Source organism: Typopeltis vanoorti, unplaced genomic scaffold (genome assembly GCF_054136105.1).
Source record: "Typopeltis vanoorti isolate ZY-2024b unplaced genomic scaffold, IOZ_Tvanoo_1.0 HiC_scaffold_616, whole genome shotgun sequence".
Lineage (NCBI taxonomy): Eukaryota > Metazoa > Arthropoda > Arachnida > Uropygi > Thelyphonidae > Typopeltis > Typopeltis vanoorti.
This window is the reverse complement of record NW_028328144.1, coordinates 1-21,067: the sequence shown is the minus strand read 5'-3', so window position 1 is coordinate 21,067 and position 21,067 is coordinate 1. Positions and strand designations below refer to the sequence as shown.

The following is a 21,067-nucleotide window of genomic DNA, read 5'->3' as shown; positions in this document are numbered from 1 at the left end:
TCCCAAAATGCATAACCTTACATTTCTAGACATTAAAATGAAACTCATTAACTTTTGCCCATAGTGACAGTCTATTTAAATCTTCCTGCAAACTCTCCAGTTAGCTTTGATTAACTGTTACTCCATCTAATTTCGCATCATCAGCAAACAATTGATTATTTTTATGTTATTTCCTCTATCATTTATGTTCAAATTAAACAGCAATGGTCCCATCACTGAACCTTGTGACACACCACTACTCACCTGTCTTCGTCTCGATTCTGCCCCTCCATATATCCGTTTTGATATCTGTCCAGCATCCACCCTCTTACCCACTTAACCACAGTCATATCCATCCCCATTTGTTCTAATTTGCGTAACACTGTTCCATGTAGAAATCTGTCAAATGTTTTCCCAAAATCCAGCAAACTCATCGTGTCCATTGCCAGTTCCCTTGCAGATACCCTGCACAGCATTTTTTGTTTTCTTCCTCCCACACGCCCCTCAATTCCTGAAGTGGAATTGAAAATTTAAAATGATCGTAGATCAATTTTAAATGTTGATCCTGCATAGTTACTTCACACTTTTGAAACAAGAGTGGTCTAAAAAATTTGAACAAAATCCTTATGTCACCAAATTAAAAATGTTTTATATCATGAAGAGCCAATTACCCATGTGTGTGTGTCCGAGTATGTCCGTGTGTGTGCGTATGTGTGTGTGTGTTACAGGAAGGAAAAAACTCGAGTATTGTCAGCTGTTGACAACAGAAACAAGGTCAGGTGGAAAATTAATATTTTCCTACAGTGATGATGTGCATTACATAGAAATAACGTGCTTATCTCTAGCAGTTAGTATTCTGTCTGTCCTTCTGTGTATTACACGCTGCTAATGTACGTTTGTTGATATTAGTTAGCAAATACTCACATAATAACGATCTGCAAAGTCGTGAAAATCTGCTTTGATTTCACTTCACAGAATGGAACACTAACGTCTACTCTTGACAGACCATCAGCCTTAACTCCTAAAGAAAATAGATGAAGAAATAAATTAATGAACACGTACACTATTCAAACATCTGTAAATATTATAGAGGCTATTTAATTCTAGGTAAGATACTTAATGAGAGTTTTGCAGCCTTCCTAAAATATTAGATTTTAACCTTAATTTTTATTGTATGGTTGATTGTTTAGTAATGTTAAGGATCACAAGATGGCGCCAGTTGCCGCTGTTCTTTCTCATCAGTACATCTCTCTGTGTGTGTGTGTTCAATAAACACGAACAACAAAAGCCGCCAACATGAAGTAAATTGGACAACTTCAAACCTACACATTTGCCATGATGAGGTGGAACCCCGCATTGTGGAGTCAAAAGAAATCACCTTGGACCCTCTTCATATGAACAATAATCTCAGCTATAATTTGCCTGACTCTTTCAGCTCTACTATCAGATACTGGAGATCGCGTGGTTCCACACACGCACAAGTGTACAACAATAGAACTTTAACACGGACCATAGCTCAAGTTCATAATAACTGTAATTCGCAGTCGAATTTATAGCTTTATAATTGTAGAGCTTTAAAGTTTTTCAGTGTTTATTTCAGTGTCGTTTAATAGCTTTCTATGTTCTTAACGCCTGATGAAGTCGACACGTAGTGAAGCAAGTTCTAATGTTGAATTTCTGAAGCATTTTGGCTAGTTTGGGGGAAAGAGAACTAATGTCTGGTAACGAAATAAAAGCTCTTATTGGAGAAGAATCTTCAAAAGCAGTTGAGCGATGGACAGAGAGAAATTTATTAATCTTTTTAAGAGAGAATCCATTGTTAACAAAAGTCTTTCTAAGAAAATTGAGTTCATGTTCAATTTCTGTTTCATCTGTTAATAAAGATCTGGCTCGATGTGCCAGGGTTGAAATAATACCAATCTTTTGTGGAGCTTAGTGATAGGAAGAAGCATGAAGGTCTGTGTGAGTGAGGTTTTCTAAAAATGGAGATTTTGGCATTTTCAGCGCATCTCGTACGTTTTAAGTCCAGAAAGGGGAGACAGTTATCGGATTCCAGTTCTCAGGTGAAATTGATTTTCTGATGAAACTTGTTGAGGTGGTCCAGTTCAGAAAAAAGTTGAGGTTGTTGACAGCATGGTTGTTGATGCACGCGTAACTCAGTGGTTTGTGAGCATGAACGTAACCATAATTGACTGTCCTACGTATAGCCCTATCTCAACCCTGTTGAACATCAGTTGGTTGAACTGGAGCTCCCGTTCAGTTCACGCACACCAGTCCAGGACCTCATTACGTACATACTGGAATAATGATCCAAAATTCCCACTGATCGTTGATGTTAGTTTGTGGAAAGTATGCCACGTAGGGTTGTTGAAGTCATCGCAATGAAAAGAGGTCCTACATCTTATTATGGCGGTGGAAGTAACATGGTTCATCGAAATTATTATTCATTGAATACCATTGAGTTTCTTGGATTTAAAAATATACAATTACTTTAATATAAAGTAATTTTTAAACATTTTGGTAGGATTATATTAATCCTACCACGTAGTTAAACGATTCGGAGAATTCATTCATGATATTCCATGTCGTTTATGATCATATTTGCATAAAATAAAAATAGATATTTTATGTTCGTTCTTTCAATTTTTATTTTAATTTATTTTTTTATTATGATAAAATAACCAGGCAACCCTCATCAGAGCAGGAAGTCAGACGTTTGTCAGTAGATTATCAATGACACATTTGGGTTAGAAATATCAGGAAGTATATCGCATCTAGAATCTAAAAAGCACTGTTAGCACTTTTCACCTGAAATAGATTTAATTGGTCCCATATATAACTAATTAAAACAGTTATTTTTTTGCCAGTGCGTAACATCTACTTCAACAAAACAATGCATAGTCTCATAAGATTGCTGCTATAACTGCGTTATTTGGGGACACAAACGTCACCACACTTGACTGGCATCCACAGAGTCCTAACCTCACATCTATTGAACATTTCAGGATGAACTGCAGTGTCTGATGACAATCCAGGAGCTCATCACATTCCACAGGGAGAATTGTCCAAAATTTCCATTGATCAATATCACCGGCTTGTGGAAACAATGCCCTCTAGAGTTGCTGAAATCATTGTACACTACATTTTTGAATGTTTTTTGGCTGCTGCAGAAGCTTCTGCAGCCCTCAAAAAGTTTTTACGGCATTGAAATCTACATACTCTGTATGGTTGTTCTTTCCTCAATGGGATATAATTAGAAGATCAGAGTTCAATTGAAAATTATGAATAGAGGAACCCTCGGACGCTTCTGCATTGCTGAGCAAATTTGAAGAGAGTTAACCGTCCATTACGACACGTATTGTGCAACCAGTGAGAAATTTGGCTGTCGAGTTGCAGAGTGTGGAATGCAGACTATAGCATGCCACTTCGCTAAAATCCCTATGCCAAACCACATAAAATGCCTTTGAAATATCGAAGGCAAACACATGAATTTTTCCGCATTTTACCATGACTCGAGTCCAGAGATGGATGGTGAAAGCTAGAAGATCATCTGTAGATCGCTAGTGGAGAAATCCATACTGTGGTCACTGATTAGTTGGTTAGGGAGAACAGGCTAGGAGCAATTCGATGCTACTTCGTTGACGTACATTTATCACATTTCTTTAGGATGGGGCTGGATGTAAACAAGTTTCCATGTTATGGGGATAGGCATTAGTTCTGGGAAACACGTTTTTAACACAGTAGGCAGGATTCGCATGATTTATTTCTGGTGGATAACTATCAGTGGCACTGAGATCCCTTCTTGGTGTGGTAGAGGGAACGTTGTATAGGTCGCCAATGCAGGAATTGGAAGAGAAGAATGATACCATCAAGTTGACCTTGTCTTTTAGGTGAGGTGACTAGAGTATCATCTGTATGCGAGAGTCGTGGAAACCTGGGTGGGAAAAGTTGCATCCAATGGCCTTGGCAAGGAAGCAGAAGGAGCAACTGTTATTTGGGCAGGAAGCAAGTTTGAAGCATTTTACCCTTTCAGAGTCTGCTTTGGATTTGGTGATGATTCATTTACAACTGTTACGAACTGCAGTATACACAGATTGAGCAGTGGAATTCGTTCTTGGACCCTTCGCGATGTGCAGAAGTTTTTTATTTTGCTGCTTTTGCATAGTTTTTTAGAACCACGGCTTGGATTGTGAGTGTGAATTTGGAGTGGAAGAAGGGATGAAGGCCTTCATCCCTGGTAAGATGATTTCTGTTATTCGATTTGTGCAGTTGTTTGGATCAGAAAAACTGAAGCAATATTTGGACAATGGGAAGGAGTATCATAAATCACAGCGGTCGTCCTATATGGCAACCATATAGTACTATAGCATAAGAGACTGATGGGTGATGGTTGTTCTGTGGCAAAAGAGACGTTGCGTTATCAAGAGTAGAACAAACATCTAGAGCATACTTGGAAGAGAAGCTAGATAGGAAATGAAGTGTGATAGCAAATTGGTGGGCGTTGTCAGGTATTCTGGTAGGGAGATTGATTTTCCTCACTCCATGTTCTAAGCAGAATTTTATTTGATTAAACAGCCTTGGCATACTTCTTGGAATGTGTAGCTTGGGTAGAGTTATGGTGTTTTGAATTAAAATGAAAATGTAGGCTTTCTTTTCAATATTAACGCTTGCAGTTATTATATTCAAATACTGCATTCTGTGGGATTTCATTATGCGTAGGTGGTGATGCATTTTTTTATGTTTGTGTCGAGGCCAGTGTTGGTGTTTTTTTATACATTTAATGTGGTTTCAACTCCTGTTTTTAATTTGAACGTGTTCTCAAGTAACTCTACCAGTCAGGCCGAAGACAGTGATAAAAAATTCACCGAAATCGGCTAAGAAGAAAACAAATTTTGAAGTGTTGAAAAGTGAACAGAGAGGACAATGGGAAATTGTCCTCTCTGTTCTTAAAATGTGCTGGTTTTTCAGAAACAACCTGGAAACGTAAAATCAATGCAACACGCGAGGAATGGAAGTGTGTAATCTGCAGGAGGAACAAAGAAACGCACCTAAGGCAGCCACCTACGACGCAGCCGATTATACTGGAGGCAAAATCAGGCAACGAACTAAACAGACAAAAAATACAGGTGAGTTCTATAATTTGAACTTCTTAAATGTACTAATAGAAAACGGTCTAGAGGCCATAAAAGCCAGCTTAGTAGATCTTGTGCAAGAACCCTTTGACAAACAGAACGAACAAATAACAACAAAATCTAACGAATATGAAGATCGGGTCAAACATAATAATTTAGCAGTGATAGAAGTGTTGCAAACGGTAAAAGACATCAAGATCAGCATTACCGCACTAGACGACGAGCAACACAATTTGATGTAAGAAACATTCGAACTCCATCAAGAACGTCATTCTCTAAAACTACAATACGAACGTTTCAATCATCAACAACATAAAGAAGATCTTCTCATAAACGGACTTCCCGAAACTGCATCTAGAGAAAACCGCACCTCAGAGATGTAGTTTTAAAATTAGGCCATGCAATTGATATTCGCCTACAGCTTAGCGACATTCAGGCCGTAAATCTGATTCCTAGGAAGAGCAAAAAACAAGGCTTGCCACGACCTTCACCAGTCATAGTTCGTCTTACAAGCAAGCACACAAGAGATAATATCATAAAAGCCAGCAGAAAGAAAAACCAGTTGCCAAGGATTTGTACGCATTGCAAGACAACACACCGATCTTCCTATCTGAATATTTAACACCATTCAATCAGAATCTATTGTATCAAGGTAAAAAAAGAAAAATAAGAACAAAATGACGACTTTTTGTGGATCAGAGATGCCAAGATATTCTTGAGGAAGTCACAAACTTCAAAACTGGTACAAATTAAAAGCTTCAGAAGACATAGAAATGCTGCCACTGTGAAGAAAAAAGCCTCCTAAATAGTTCAAAAAGAAGACCACAATAAAAATGAATGTGAACAACCAAGACAGATACAATAACACAGAACATACCGGCAATTTCATTTTGATCAGACCTTTCAGATCATTCCTTTGACCTCCCAAACAACAGCCTACTTCCAACACAGCAATCAAATCAATAAAAAATCAAATCAATATACAACTCAGTGTTTAGATAAGAATTCTTCAGCATCGTTTGTTGCTTATGTAAACATAAGCAATATTTTGCTGAGGATTGACTGTTAATTTTTGATTTACCTCCTACAGCGCCAAAATGGTAGTATTTTATTTTCTATATAGAAATCGAAACCCATCATACTAAAAATGCAACATGTGTCCTTCATCATACCTCGGTGATTTCTGTTGTGCATGCTATACCATTTGAATCTCAAGAATGAATACAATTGAAAATTCAAGATTAAACAAACAGGCATGCAAGAGTACGCTATTAAAGTTTAATGGTGTACTTTCCCCTTTGTTTTAATTAAATATTATTTGAGTTTCTCTGCCTGTAAGGTAAATATCATCTTGAAGAGTGTAATTTATGTTTAAGATAATGATGAAATCGATAATTAATTCATTTATATTCTGTTATATATGAATTCTACTAAATGATATAATTCATATAAATTCAGTTATATTCTATGAAAAAAAAAGATTTTCCATACCTACCTGCAGAAACTATTTCGTTTATATCATCATATTTGCATGTAGATGGTACGCATACTCCAAACCTCATGCTTAAAATATCAATGTCTTCTAGTTCCGCCATCATTGCAATTGACTGTAATACAAAATGAAACATGTTTTTATTAGAGTAGTTTAGAAAGAAAATGTGGATAGTAATTAAATCTAGTTTTGCCATAGATTTTTAGATATCTTAGGGTAATTTAAATATCGGTAAGATTTAAAACGTAATTAATGTTTAGGAAATAATGATTCATTTCGTTGGGAAATGAGTTGATTTTTCTTAGTTTCAAATTTCATCTGTGAAGCCATTTTTGTAGGTTTAATAATATGAAAGGTGAACCCTGGTCACATCCTCCGTACATGGTCCTTTTCTAGTGAGGCACATCGACGAAGAAGATATAATATGGAGAAATGCTATACACGGGCTATTATCCATTTTGCACATTAGCATGCAAGGCCTAGGATAGGATACTGAATTCATAATCTGATATTTTTGTGTATTTTAGTAGAACATGGATTCTCGTATTCCCACATCTCTACAACTGGGTTGTTTCAACTTTAAAAATATTCCTCAATATTTGCAACTACATTAAATTCCCGTGTGTGTGCATTGCCCTACAGTGTTCTATTTTATCTGCCATCTGAAATAATAAAACAATCAATAACGGCTGATTTTGAAGTCCAAAAGAGTTATATGATGACTCCAGAAATTCGAAACTTTTATGAGATACAAAAAAAAAAAAAAAAATCAGCTAACCCCTTTTTATTCCCGTATACAGGGAGTAGGCGAGGCCATTTAGCCCTATCTAACTTTTGGAGACTGAGTGGGCAGTTCAATCTCCACTGGTACCAATCAGAGATAGATTGGTACCGCGTACTAATTAAGCGGTACGCAGTGAAGAGAGACGGCTCAAATGTGCCGCCATCTCGTGGTCCCTAACCCCTACACAATATATTTAATGCCTGAAATAATGTGGGTTCTACAGTCGATTTTCTTGAGTTTACAGGACGAAAATTATTATTACCATTATTATTATTTATAAAGGTAGTCCATGGAAACATGACTATCATGGGAGACTCACTCTATCCATTAACGCAATACTCATTAAACCTGTTACCAGATGGGTCACTTACAACTATCTCGAGTAATCCAGACCACTCATTCACCACTCACCAAGTAAAGAACCTAGTCCGCACACACTCTTACTAATCACGCTTTTAGACAAATTCCAAGTGTGATCCCTTGTTTTCCTCCTACTTGCCATGTATAGAAATTTTTTTTGTGTCAATCTTATAGAATCCCTTTAGTTTTAATAACTTATAAGTTTCTATATCCCGTCAATCCATCCACACAGGGGAACATTCCACAGACCTGTTACTAGTTTGGTCACTCGACTCTGAATCCGCTCCACTAGCTTCCGATCCCCGAAACACAAGCGATCGAAACCGTGTACTATAGTCAGCAGTAGTCAACGTGTGGGCGAATCATAGCCTTATAAAGAGGGATAATAACGTACAAATTCTTACTTGTCAATGTGTTCCTCAGCATCCAATAATCCTCAGCTATTTTACTAACTCTTGCAATATATCCCCTGAGTTTTGGATCACTATCCGCCATCACCCTACGATCCCTAGTCTCATCAATTTTCTGTAAACTGGCCATCGGTATGATACGAAGTGTATAATCCACTTGGAACCTTGCCAACATTGAATTGATAACCATTCTCCTTTACCCACTCTGCCAATTTATTTAAATCCTCTTGTAACATATCAACATCACGTTTATCAACTGTTGTCCTCCCTTGTTATGCATCATCGGCAAAGAACTTAATATCTCCTTAAAATCTTCCGCTGTATCAATTAGTGTACAAACTGAAGAGCAATGGTCCTGGTATTAGAGCCCTGAGGTATTACACTAGTCACATCTACCAGCATTATGATTTAAAAGAAGTGGGCTTTTATTTAGTTTCAAAATAGATAAAATGAGAAATGAAAACCAATCATACTCTTGTAAAGAAAATATGAAAATTCAGCTATTTTTATTTGAAATGTTATTCATTTATTTATGTTTATTTTCTGGGTAAGCATTTACCAACATATTGCCATAATCCTGATAGAGTATGCCCAAAAGGATCAATTAACTCGGGTATATTTATAAATTAACATATCGAAATAAACATTTTTGAATCTGCTTTATGATGAAGGTGTTTCTGAAATACTGGGATCGTTTTAGAGTTAAAGTCCACAGTTATTGAACATTAGCATTCAAATCACAACGACGGTAAACCAGATTAAAACTAGAATCGCTGAAACCAGAAATATGAAGTGCTATAAATGCCAGGAAGATTTAACGGGGGAAGAAAACCACATAAGAAGCAGAAACAGCCAGAGATATATATTTTCTATGATTGGAATTGTTCAAGGCCACTTGACAGCGAACCTGGAAGGCAAAGGATTACGAGTGGAAGTGCGTATATTGTATAGAACCAACTTACATGAATACAGACCACCAATGAATAGAAATCACCCCCGAACATCACAGCTGACACATTCTAAACTTGATAACAGAATGGAAACAAGTGACTATCCCCCCCCCCACCAAAAAAGGACTGTCTTTTCTCCATATCAATCAGAAGCATTCAAAAATATTGGCCGATCCTGCAAGCTTATATGAACGAAGATATAGACAACATAGATATTTTAATACTAACACAAGTATCCACAACAAACGAAGAGGCAAACTTTCAACAAAACAAACACTGCACACAAATCAATCGAGTCGGTGGTACAATAATATTTAGCAAACATAAATTAGAAGTAATAGAAATAAACTATAAATTAGAATTTGCAGAAAATATATACATCTAAGATAAAAACCTTAAACAAGAGCACTCCTTGATATTTATTATTATTTTTTTTTATTATTATGTGACACTTCCAGGGAGTCCAAAAACTGACCGAGGGAGAGAACGTACTCTACAACACGGTCTCCACCCCTCAATCCACCAGCTACAACTAACCGCGACCACACCAACGCCATCTACCACACGCATGCTAAGACATTACTTCAGTCCAACCTACAGAGTATCTAGAACAATATATCTGATAACAAGATCACAGTTGAAAAACTGCATAACATATACGTATAATAATCACTAAGGAAAAGCCATATAGAATGAGAGCTTTTGTCGGATTCGATTGTATGAATTGTCCTAGAGAAATGAACGGCTAACCCAGACTTGTCTTGTCTGTTATTGTTTACATTTCTTAGGTGGTCTTTTTTTCTAATTTCCAAACTTCTAGTTTCGTCATTACCGAAACTCATAGCAAATGATCTCAGACTGAAAAGCGCCATCATTCTCTCATCTTCAAGAGATTCAAACCCAAATATCACGCCTTTGGAAAAAAAAGATCTATGTTTAGTTTGAAGAAAAATAGAGAAATTATCATAGAGAAGGACAAACAATTACCATTCTTGGATACTTTAATTAAGAAACAAATGGATGGACATATCAGCCTTGCAGTCTATCGCAAACCAACCAACAGAGGTCGATACTTGCACTTCACATCTTCGCACCACATTCCACAAAAACTAAGCATCGTACATATGCTAAAAAATAGGGCCTCTCGTAAAAATTATGAGTTGGAACGTCACTCAAGATGATCATTGTATGTATGTAAATATTTTAGAAATCATTTTTTTAAAAAATATTATTATATCTCATTAAACTAACTTAAAATTCACCAATCAATCGAACCTTACTCACAGTATTACTCTTCAAAAATTCGTTCACCATTTCGAAGGTTTGTTTTCCGTCGTCAAGTGGGAATTTTGGACGAAAGTCAATTGAACAATATTGTCCATTGAAAAGCTGCTCACGTAATCGACTATTTTGGTTAAATGCTACAGTATCTATGCATTCATCATAATCTCCCGGGAATAATATAGATCCTGACAAAATGCCACTCGTCGGTTTAGCAGTAGCATCAAGCACTAGAAATAAAATGCATACTTATGAGAAAGAACAATAAAAATACACTTTATGTAATGAATAAAAACAAAGATTAAGTCGTATTTTCTGAGACATTTGTTCAAGGAAGAACGACCAATGGGCGTTCAAAGGGTCTGTCGGTACGTGTTGGGAACGTTTTGGGATACATGGAATTGGTGTACCTATAATTACCGTTATCTCCATCTAATCTTCCCCAATTAATCTGCTGACTTACTGCACGTCAGACAAAAACATAATGGTCCAATAGAATTTCTTCAATTCTCTATATGCATGTATATGCGAGGTAGTTTGGAAAGTTCTGATAAACATCTAGAGCAAAATTGATATAACCACAAAAAAGAACATGCGAGGATTATAAGAACATATACTACCCTCTCAAAACTATGCTCCTAGTAAGTCCCGATGGAGAAGACACGTCCATCTGTAAAAGTACCACCTTCACCCATACTAATACGTGGGCTGTTCAATAAGTAATAAGACTAATTTTACTGTGGCGAAACCACTCATCACAATATTAATTTCTGTGGAATAAAGAAACGTTGCTGTATGTATTAACAAAAGAAGTTGATAGATGGCGTATACGGGCTGAGGTGCCAGTGTCATGTGACTAAACGCAAGCTTGTTTCTGCGCACCTGCGAGGCGCGACCAGTCTTCGAAATGGAAGCGTCCTTGGAACAGCGTTATGCCATTAAATTTTGTGTGCGTTTGCAAAAATCGGTATCGGACACTTTTATCATGATACGCGAAGCTTTCCACGATGAAGCAATGTCGAAGGCCAGTGTGTTTCGCTGGCATAAAACTTTTAAGGAAGGCAAAATGTGGAAAATCTTGAACGTGAGGGAAGACCTTCAACGTCCATCACAGAGACGATGATCAACACAGCCGCGATTATCATCACGCACGTCAAAAGGAAGCGTCCATTGCTGAAGAATGGCTTCTTATTGCACCACGATAATGCAAGGCCACATATTGTTGGTTGTGTACTGGACCTTTCGCAGAAGAACAACACAGATATCCAACCACACCCTCCATACAGTCCTGATCTCGCCCCATGCGATTTCTGGCTGTTTCCTCAGCTCAAGAAACCACTAAGAGGCCGCCATTTCGAAAGCAACAAAGCATGTGTAAAAGCTGCGGAGCGGTTTTGAAAGAACTCTCAAAAAACAGACTCTCACATGTGTTTAAGAAGTGGATGCAACGTTGGGACAAATGCATCGCGTCTCGCGGTAGTTACTTCGAAAAAGACCATGTAAATAATGACGAATAAAGCTAATCTGTTTTCTGTATAAATATAGTCTTATTACTTATTGAACAGCCTACGTACTATACCTTTGGGTTTACTTGGATGCAGTTAACGTTTTGGTAGATAGTCAGAGACTGTCTACCAAAACGTGAACGTGCATGTGCAATAAATACAAATATATAAGTACTATCTACTTACTTCTTAAAGCCCAAGGGGTGAAGTTTCTTATTCCTAAGGTTAATTTCGTAAGACTTGTTATGCACTTCGAAGAAACATTCATATTTTCTTTCTGGGTGATCAGTAATGAAAATAATTTCTTATTAATGCTGTCCATAGCGTCTTTCGTAATCATTTCGATTTCCCTCAACGTCAGCACCAAAGTAGTAGAGCTACTATTGAGGGGAATCGATAAGTTGGTAGTCTTCATCGAATTCTTCAAGTTTGATGCATTTGAACACAAAGAGTGAACTAACAGAATAGTTACAGTTAACAGCGTAAACATTGACATGCTAGAAGGAATCTAAACATAAAAGTGTGGAGACAATATCCATGGAGGTTGTTATTGCGTTTCTTGATATATTGTGTTTAGCACACGAATTACCACAACATGTGACTTTTCCAGTTCATATAATTATATTCTGAGTATTGAACAGGTAGAAAGATGCTGACCTTGAGAAGTTTCATTTCTCCACATATTAGCTGTAAAAACAACATGATTTGATCGTTATCTGTAAAGGTTAAGGAAGTTCCAATTTTCCTTTTAATGTAAACAGCACTATCTGTAATATCATTGCCAAAATACACTAAATTGAAATACGTTCTAGGACTCGTGGCGTTTTTTAAAAAAGACATATAACCTGTGTTGTTTACTCATATCCGTAAATAAATTCAATTAATAATTACAGTAATATTGACGGTTTCACTATAGTTGTATGTATTAAACATTTTAATACCACAGAATGTTGCCTAAAACTATTTATTATTCTTCAAAAACCCCTAAAATCCCTTCTATAATTCTCACAAAATTATCGGGTAGAAAATTATAACGAACCATTACACACAAAATAATTTAACAAAAAAAAAATAAATGAAATAATCATTTTAAAAATGTCTGTTGTTTTAAAAATAATTCTTATTTCTGCGGTTTATTTTATATCTTACGCTGTCTACTTATATTGCTACAGAAATTTTATAAATAAATACGCTATTATTGACGCCCGTTGCAACGAAATAAACAATGAGTCGCCTCTAGCAATGACTAAAGACCATCACAAAACAATACATAGTTTCTCCACTTGCACCCTCTGTCCAAAAAGAAACCGAACTTGTAAAAATAGAAGAAACTAGTGGCGCCACCTGTTGTATCTTTTTGTTGTCGAAAGCGGCAACCATCACTAGTGTTGTGGCAACCGTTTATGACATTTGTTTCATTAGAAGCCGAGTTATAGTGCCAACAGTGAGTATGTTTTAACGAACGGTCGGTCGTCACGATATTCATGTCGTACGCGACGATTTCTCGGTATCATTCGCTTCAAAATTTCGAGTTAAAACTCGCCATTGACGGTTGGCCAGGTAGATCGAATTCTTTGTGGATTATGCCCTTGGAATCGTAGAAACAAATCAGCATTGTCTTCACTTTTGACTTCTCCAAGCGACTTTTTTTCGGATGCCCTTCTTCTGGTGGTCTCCACTCAGCACTCTGGCGCTTTGTTTGGGGCTCATACTCAAAACACGTTTCGTCACCAGTAACGATCGTTTCAAGGAGGTTTGATAGAAGGAGGTTTTGTTTTTTTGTTTCTTTCCTAAACATTATCTAATAAAATTTAAAATATCGGTATACTCTGGGGAATCCCAGATTTATTAATAGAAGATTGACTCTTTCACCACGAACTGAACAAGATACAAGAGAGACAGTTACTAATTACAAATTAATAATTGGAATTTTATTAACAAAGAAGACTAGTTTTATTTACTTATATTTACGTATACATTGACTTTATGGCAACAAATTAAAATGTGTCCTTTTGTAAAGGGGAAAACATGTTCACCTTGGAAAACCGCTTCTAATGATTCAACGTTCTGCATGTGAACAAATCGAATTTCTTAAAAAACCTTTTAAGAAACTTTTTCATTCTTCAATAAAAAATGCTATTCAATTTAGGGTTTATTAATTTACTGACTAAATGAATTTACTAATTATATGTTTTACATTTTAAGATATCACACACACACACACTTGCTCGTTAGATGGCGCGATGCACTTGCTCATGGGAATGTCTGTTCAAGGTCATAAGACGAGCTTCAGGAGAAAGATATTTGTTCTATTTACTTATCTGTGGAGAGTGGAAAAACTAGACGAGTTTCTTAGAAGAAAAAAAACAATTCCTGTTCTGGCTAATTCGAAATTTGTAGCCTTATAAATATTATTATTCGCCTTAGACAGTAAATATTTAAGAAAGCCTCGCATTAATGCTAATTTTAAAATATTAGTGCTTTACATAATGCTTTCCAAAATTTAAAACGAACTAACTTTTGTATATATAGTTGAAGTGAACGAGGTATGTTCTTAGTTTTTTATATATTATTTACGAATGAATTAAGCATAGAGGCTGAAGAAAGTAAACATTTTGTTTATTTATGTACTTAGTTGTATTATTTATTATTTACTTTTATAATTTTAATTACTTAGTTGCATTATTTATTTCTTTACTTTAATTATTATTTTTTATTTATTTATTTTAACTGAAAATAAATTTAATGTTCTTTATTTGCCAATAATTAGTCTATCTTCATTTATTTTATACGGACCGAGATAATCACGAAATATTTTTTTATTTTTTTTTGCTGTGTTTGGGAAGCTACGAAATCTATGATTGAGAAATTCGCACGCGCGCACTCACTCACACACACACACACACACACGCACACGCATGCACCCCCCCCCCCACACACACAATAACTTGGAATGTATTGATGCGTCGCTGAACTGGAAGCCTGAGCGAATATATTGTGTTTCATTAAGTTTGTATGGTATTTTGGGTGCGTGTTTCTTGTTCATAGTATGTCCTTAGAGCTCTTTTCAGGCTATTGTGGTCTGTAAGGTTTCTGTATTCAAAAGGTAATTGTTTATCATGTCTGGGATGTAGAAGTTTCGTGTGGTCTGAGGTTTTGTTATACGGTATGTATTTCTGACTGTCCTGTAGTTGGCATCGAAATAATGTTTTAGCAAGGCTACATAGTGACATAAATGTTTTGCTGTCAGTATTTTGTGTTCTGACATTGCAATGTTTATGAGGTCGTGATTTTCTCTTTGTTCCCAAAAGATCAGTTTTGTCATTTTGTACTGTAGCGACATTAATCTATTTAATTTTTAAGGTGCACAGAAAGTATACGTTGTTATAGCGTATCTTAGTATATTTTGGCATAGTGCTTTGTATATTAGTGTTTTTAGGCGTATGGGAACTATGTCTTTTAATCTGTAGAGTTTGCCACTTATTGTTCGGAGTTTGTTGTGTAGATGTTTATGTGGCTATTCCAGTTCATATCTGCATCGAAGTAAATTCCAAGGTATCGTATTGTTTCAACCTGAGTGATTGTAGTGGTTTTGCTGTTCTGTGTGTTTTTTATGTTGGAAAGTGGATGTTGGATGGTTATATATTTGTTATGAACTAGTTTGGTCAGTTGATTTATGAATATCATTAATTTTGTCTTATCTGAGTTTAGGTGTATGGAGTTTTTCGTGAGCCAGTCTATGATCAGATTTATATCATGTTGCATATTTGTTTGGGCTATGCTTGCGTTATTATGGATGGATATTATTGCTGTATCGTCTGCGTATTGGAATATCTTGCTTTTGAGTGGTAACTGATTAATATCGTGCGTGTAGATGTTGAATAGAGTTGGGGAGAGTACAGCTCCCTGTGGCACCCCACAGGTTACTGGTAGCTCTCTGCTTCGGTTTGGTCCGATACGTGTGATATGCTTTCTATTTTGGAGGTAGTTTGTAAACCACCTGTGAAGAGGCCCGTCTATTCCAACATGCCTCAGCTTTTCTAACAAGGTTTAGTGTGTAAGTGTATCGAATGCTTTGGTTAGATCAATAAAGACTACCATGGCAATTTTTTTTTGTCTAAGGCGGTATTAATGACGTCTGTAAAGTCTTCAAAGAGAGATGTTATTTTTCTCAAAACCATATTGTGTTTTGGGGATAATTTGAAAGATCTCAGTGTATGCTGTGAGTTTCTTCAGTATGATCCGCTCCATAATTTGATTGATAATTGGTAATGTTGCTATGGGTCTGTAATTGCTGATTAAATTTCTTTTTCCTTGTTTGTATATGGGTGTGATTATGGCGGTCTTTAGCATACTTGGTATCTGTCCTGTTTTAAATATTTTATTTATTAGTTTTAGTAGGATTGGACTTAAACTAGTTGCATGTTGCTTTATATCTTTAGGTCTGATACCATCTATTCCTGGGCCTTTGTTTGGTTTGATTTGATGTATTGCAGAGAGAAGTTCTGCTTCTTTTATGGTTGGGAACCATAATGTCTGTTTTGATTGTGGTCTAAGTGGAGGGTCTCGTTTTGTGATTGGGGGAATATTTCTGTGCAGTTCTTGGATGGAGTCTGCAAAGTATTGGTTAAAGTCGTTTGCTAGTTGTTGGATAGGTTTTGCGTCTTTCATGAAGCTGTGTTTTATGATTTCGGAGGCAGTGGTGTTGGGAACAAAATCTAGCATCTCATTGATCAGATGCCAGGTTTGTTTTATGTTGTTTTGTGCGGAGGTTAGTTTGTTTCTGTAGTAGCTTCTTTTTGCATTTCTGATTTGTTTTGTAAGGCGATTCCTTGTTATCTTATATTCAGTTTTTAAAGTTGTGTTATTTGGATATCGCTTTAATTCTTTCCATAAAGCGTCCTTTCTGTGTATTTCTAGAATTACGTTTTGTGTTATCCAAGGATTTTGTGTTGTTTTTGAACGAATTCGGACTTTCTTTGTAGCTTTCTTATATATTTCCTCCCGTGTGAGTTTAATGTTGTTGTATAAGATATCTGCTGAATCATACTAATATTTTATTATCATGTCAAATAATACTTTATTATCTGTCTAATAAATTACATACGTATACATACAATTTAATTATACATACAATTTATGTCATACATATAATATCTCATATTTATATAATACATACAATTTAAAATAATTACATACAGTTTAAGGGATAATACTACAATTTCACTTGTTGTTCAAATCAGATTCCAATTTATCTCCTACTTTGTACAGTGCGCAAATCATAGAGTACATCAATTAAATTTACAATAATTCACTTTTTAGTAAACCGATTATAATATTTACTTGTTTCTTTGGGTGGCATTTATGATTTCTTCCTCGAAGCTTTGCAGAGCTTATCTGAGGAAGATAATCGATGGTGGGTTTCGTGGTTTTGTTTCTATACCCGTCGCAAGCCAGGTGTTGGTTTTACTGTTTGTAGGTAGATGCTTAGAAGACTACTACTACTTGTACGCGGTTTAACTGTTTTGCAAGTGGGGTTGGATTTGGGTACGGTATGTTTGCATCCTTGTAATAAAATAACAATAATACTAATAATAACTGCTTAGATAAGATACTGTGATTGATAAGAAGATTTTCTGCAAGAGGAGAAGCAAAGAGAGTAAAAAATTGTCTTTGCCCTTTCAAATTGTAAAATTATGGGGAATAGAAATTTTAATAAATCGGTATGTCAATAGGAATGTGAGGTAGTATGAAGAGCAATTTTTTGGTAATATTTTTTGGCATATAGCCATTGGACAGGAAGGTTATTTTGTTAAACCTTTTTGGCGTTGTAGCCATTAAAATAGAAGGCATGGTGAATAAACCAGAATTAATATGGAAGGGTAGCCTAGTTAACGTAACCTGGTTAGAACTGAGTATGGAAGCCACATCAAGAAGAATTAATTTTTATTACAAAGTCCATTTTTCTTTTCTCTTGTTATTTTGTGGTCAAACTGGGATATCTCCTAATAATCTGCTTTCGATTAGCACTAGCAAATATATTGGCGACCTCTTTTAGGAATTTATATTTATAGTCTAACGTCTTATCCTTACTGTTCGTTTGTACGTATTGTCTGTGTTATTAGAATTGCTATACTGTATTCTAGATGATGGGTCTGCGAAAGACATGAAATATTGGACTATTAAGCTCGTGTTTATTTGTTTCGTTGGATGTGTCATTCCATTAAACTGAATGAAGAGCCTTCGCAGCTCGATCAGTGTAGATGAAGACCTTTGGTCGGGATAATTATAAATATAAACAGAATAATTATTTCTCCTATTCTTATGTTACTGTTCAGTCAAAAGGCATTTTAATTCACAGTAATGAAAGCTATAATATTAGTCAAGCAGCCAAAATTGATTTATGGTGTATCTCCTATTTTGTCTTTAGACGATGAGACTAGAGCGAGAATCTCATTGAAATCTCTATTTTTGTGTAATTATGCAACCATTTTCGTACCATTTCCCTATATTGTGATGAACATAAAGAAGTATATTTTGCATGAATATTTAAATTAATTTCCCGAAATCGCTTGAACAACTGCAAATGGATATTTAAATTAGTACTAGCCTCTTAAAAACATCGTTTCACCTTGAGATTCTTTCACGATAATTGTAACGAAGCAGATGTAAGCGATGCAAATTCCTTTCTACGAGTCGTTTCTGGTCCTTTGCGAAACCTGTTCTACTAGCAATAAGATAACTCCCAGAAGCATCTTGTTTACACGACATGCTTTCTACTCGATTAGGTAAAATTAACATTAAAGTCACGTTCCGAAGCGGGCATTTCGATTCCTTAAAACTGGAATCGAAATGTCGACTTTAGAATACATTACAAGGGGAGATGTTCCTCAGTAAAACTTGCATACGCAACACTATGATTTCATAAAGTATATTGAAAATAAGCATATGTGATTTACAATATTATATTATCTTAATTTTGTAATTTCCTTATTAATATTTTACTTAACCTTAATGAGTAAGGCATGTGTGAGATACAGGAGAACGAATCCTCCAATGAGCAGCAGGGAGGTGATCTCGCATAATACATGAAATTCGTCTTCCAAACATGATTGCAAACATTCATGGCCAAGACGGATTCAAATCTGCAGCCTGGTGACTGGAGAGCGGGTATGTTAATAACACATTACTAAGTTCACATAATGAGTTGGGCACTTCATCTGAGCCAACTGCGTAGATGGAATGATATTTCTCTGATGAATCCCTGCATCCACGCTTGGCCATCGGGTGATATCGTTTGCATAGATTTATTGCATGTTTCTTATATTTTTTATATATCATTGGAGGATGAATGACTGATCTAAAGTCCACTTTGCTGAATCGCAAAGACTGGAAATAGTTACCTTATGATAATGCAGATAGAGAAGATATATCTTACTTGTGAGTGAACAAATGTGTGTTAGTGTAAATTCGCAAGAGCCATTCCAATCAATAGGAAGTATAGGGATTACAGGCTAGAGAATACAATGCTCACTATTTTATTTACCTTTTTGCATTTCTTTCTTCCCTCTTTCCTATCTAACAAATAAAAATCTGAATCACTATTCGTGGATTAACGATATTATGTATGTGAATTTGTAACTTAAAATATGAATCCCATTCAAGTAATGATGCGTACTTTTTAGATGAAAATGATTTTGAGATTGTCTAGATATGATAAAAACTTAGGCAGTCTAAACCAACGAAGACCAAAATGAAAACCTTTTTTTCTACCACTTAGCCAAAAAATTAGCAGCCATACTCAAGGAATTGGTAAGTCATTCCCCTTCCTACATAAAAAATACACATTTCATAAACAAAATTAAAAACATTACACTCAACGATCAAGATTTGTTAGTCAGCTTTAACATAACTGTCCTTTTCACCAACGTCCCGATCAATGATACTATCTTACTCTTACAGAATATATTTCAATACGACATCACAGCCCTCTTTGCCCACATACTCCACTCCGGATATTTCCTGTGGCAAAACAATTTTTACCTTCAAAAAGAAGGTACAGTCGTGGGCTCACGACTTTCTCCCTCAATAGCTAACTTTTATATGGAAGACTTTGAGCAACCAGCTCTAGAGTCAGTGTACCTAAAGCCCAGAATTTGGCTCAGATACTGTGATGATATTTTCACCACTTGGCCCCACGGTCGCGAAGCTCTAAATACATTCCTTAGCTACCTAAATAAACAACGCAAACGTATCCAATTCACCATTGAAATAGAAAAAAAAACAACTCTCTTCCTTTACTAGACACACTTGTCACACGTCTTCCCTCAGGCTGTCTCTCCTTCAGTTTATCGCAAACCTACACACACACAGGCCAGTACATACACAAAAATTCTTACCACCACCCAACACAAAAACTAGGTGTCATTAGCACCCTTAAACACAGAGCTAAAACTATTTGTTTAAATGAGCAAGCTCTAAACCAGGAATACGGGGATCATCAACAATAGATTTATAAAAATGGATACAGTAAAAAAACTATTCACAAGATCCTCCACAACAGAGACACCACTAAAAGAAAAAAGATTTCAAGAATGCCATTGCCATTCCTTATGTTACAGGCATTTAAGGAAAAAATAGACAGAACACTACACAAATACATCAAAACCACCTTTAAACCCACGACAAAATTAAGACACGTACTCAGTTCTTCCAAAGATCCTCTTCCACACCTAGCCCACCCAGGGGTTTACAAAATACGACGTACATGTAACTTACCATACATAGAGGAAATAGGGCGAACCATCCCAATTAGGAAGGAAGAACATAAACGACACATATTTTTTTTGTTTGTTTTTTTACCACTAGAGGTCAGGCTAAGTAAAAGATCAATTAACAGCGTAGATTGAATTTTCCTTTGTAGAGTGCCAGAGCATGTGGCTTTTCTTCATATACACATGCATTTTTCTGATGATGACCTCAATACAGGGGTGGAAAATCAACTTTTATTTTATTAATAATAAGTAAAATAATCACTTTAACACGTGTGTTTTGTGTCCCAAAATTCGTAAATATGAATTTTTTGTTTTAGTTGACCACCCCTGTATTGAGGTATTTAGATGTAAAACGCATCTACATAAATATATTAGTCACTTATAGATGAGGTATTTAGAC

The 21,067-nt window shown here is 35.9% G+C and overlaps 1 protein-coding gene across 1 annotated transcript in view; it reads right to left on the bottom strand.

Annotated features, from left to right (window-relative positions):
- Window positions 1-10,515, bottom strand: part of LOC150092115 (nose resistant to fluoxetine protein 6-like) — a 28,047-nt gene extending 17,532 nt beyond the window's left edge. The window contains exons 1-3 of the mRNA XM_090415296.1: window positions 10,392-10,515; window positions 6,607-6,718; window positions 904-1,000 (exon numbers count right to left, since the gene is read on the bottom strand). Coding sequence (XP_090271422.1) covers window positions 904-1,000; window positions 6,607-6,718; window positions 10,392-10,421 — 239 coding nt within the window. The 5' untranslated portion in view covers window positions 10,422-10,515. The remainder of the gene's footprint in view (window positions 1-903; window positions 1,001-6,606; window positions 6,719-10,391) is intronic.
- Between the last annotated feature and the right edge of the window lie 10,552 nt (window positions 10,516-21,067).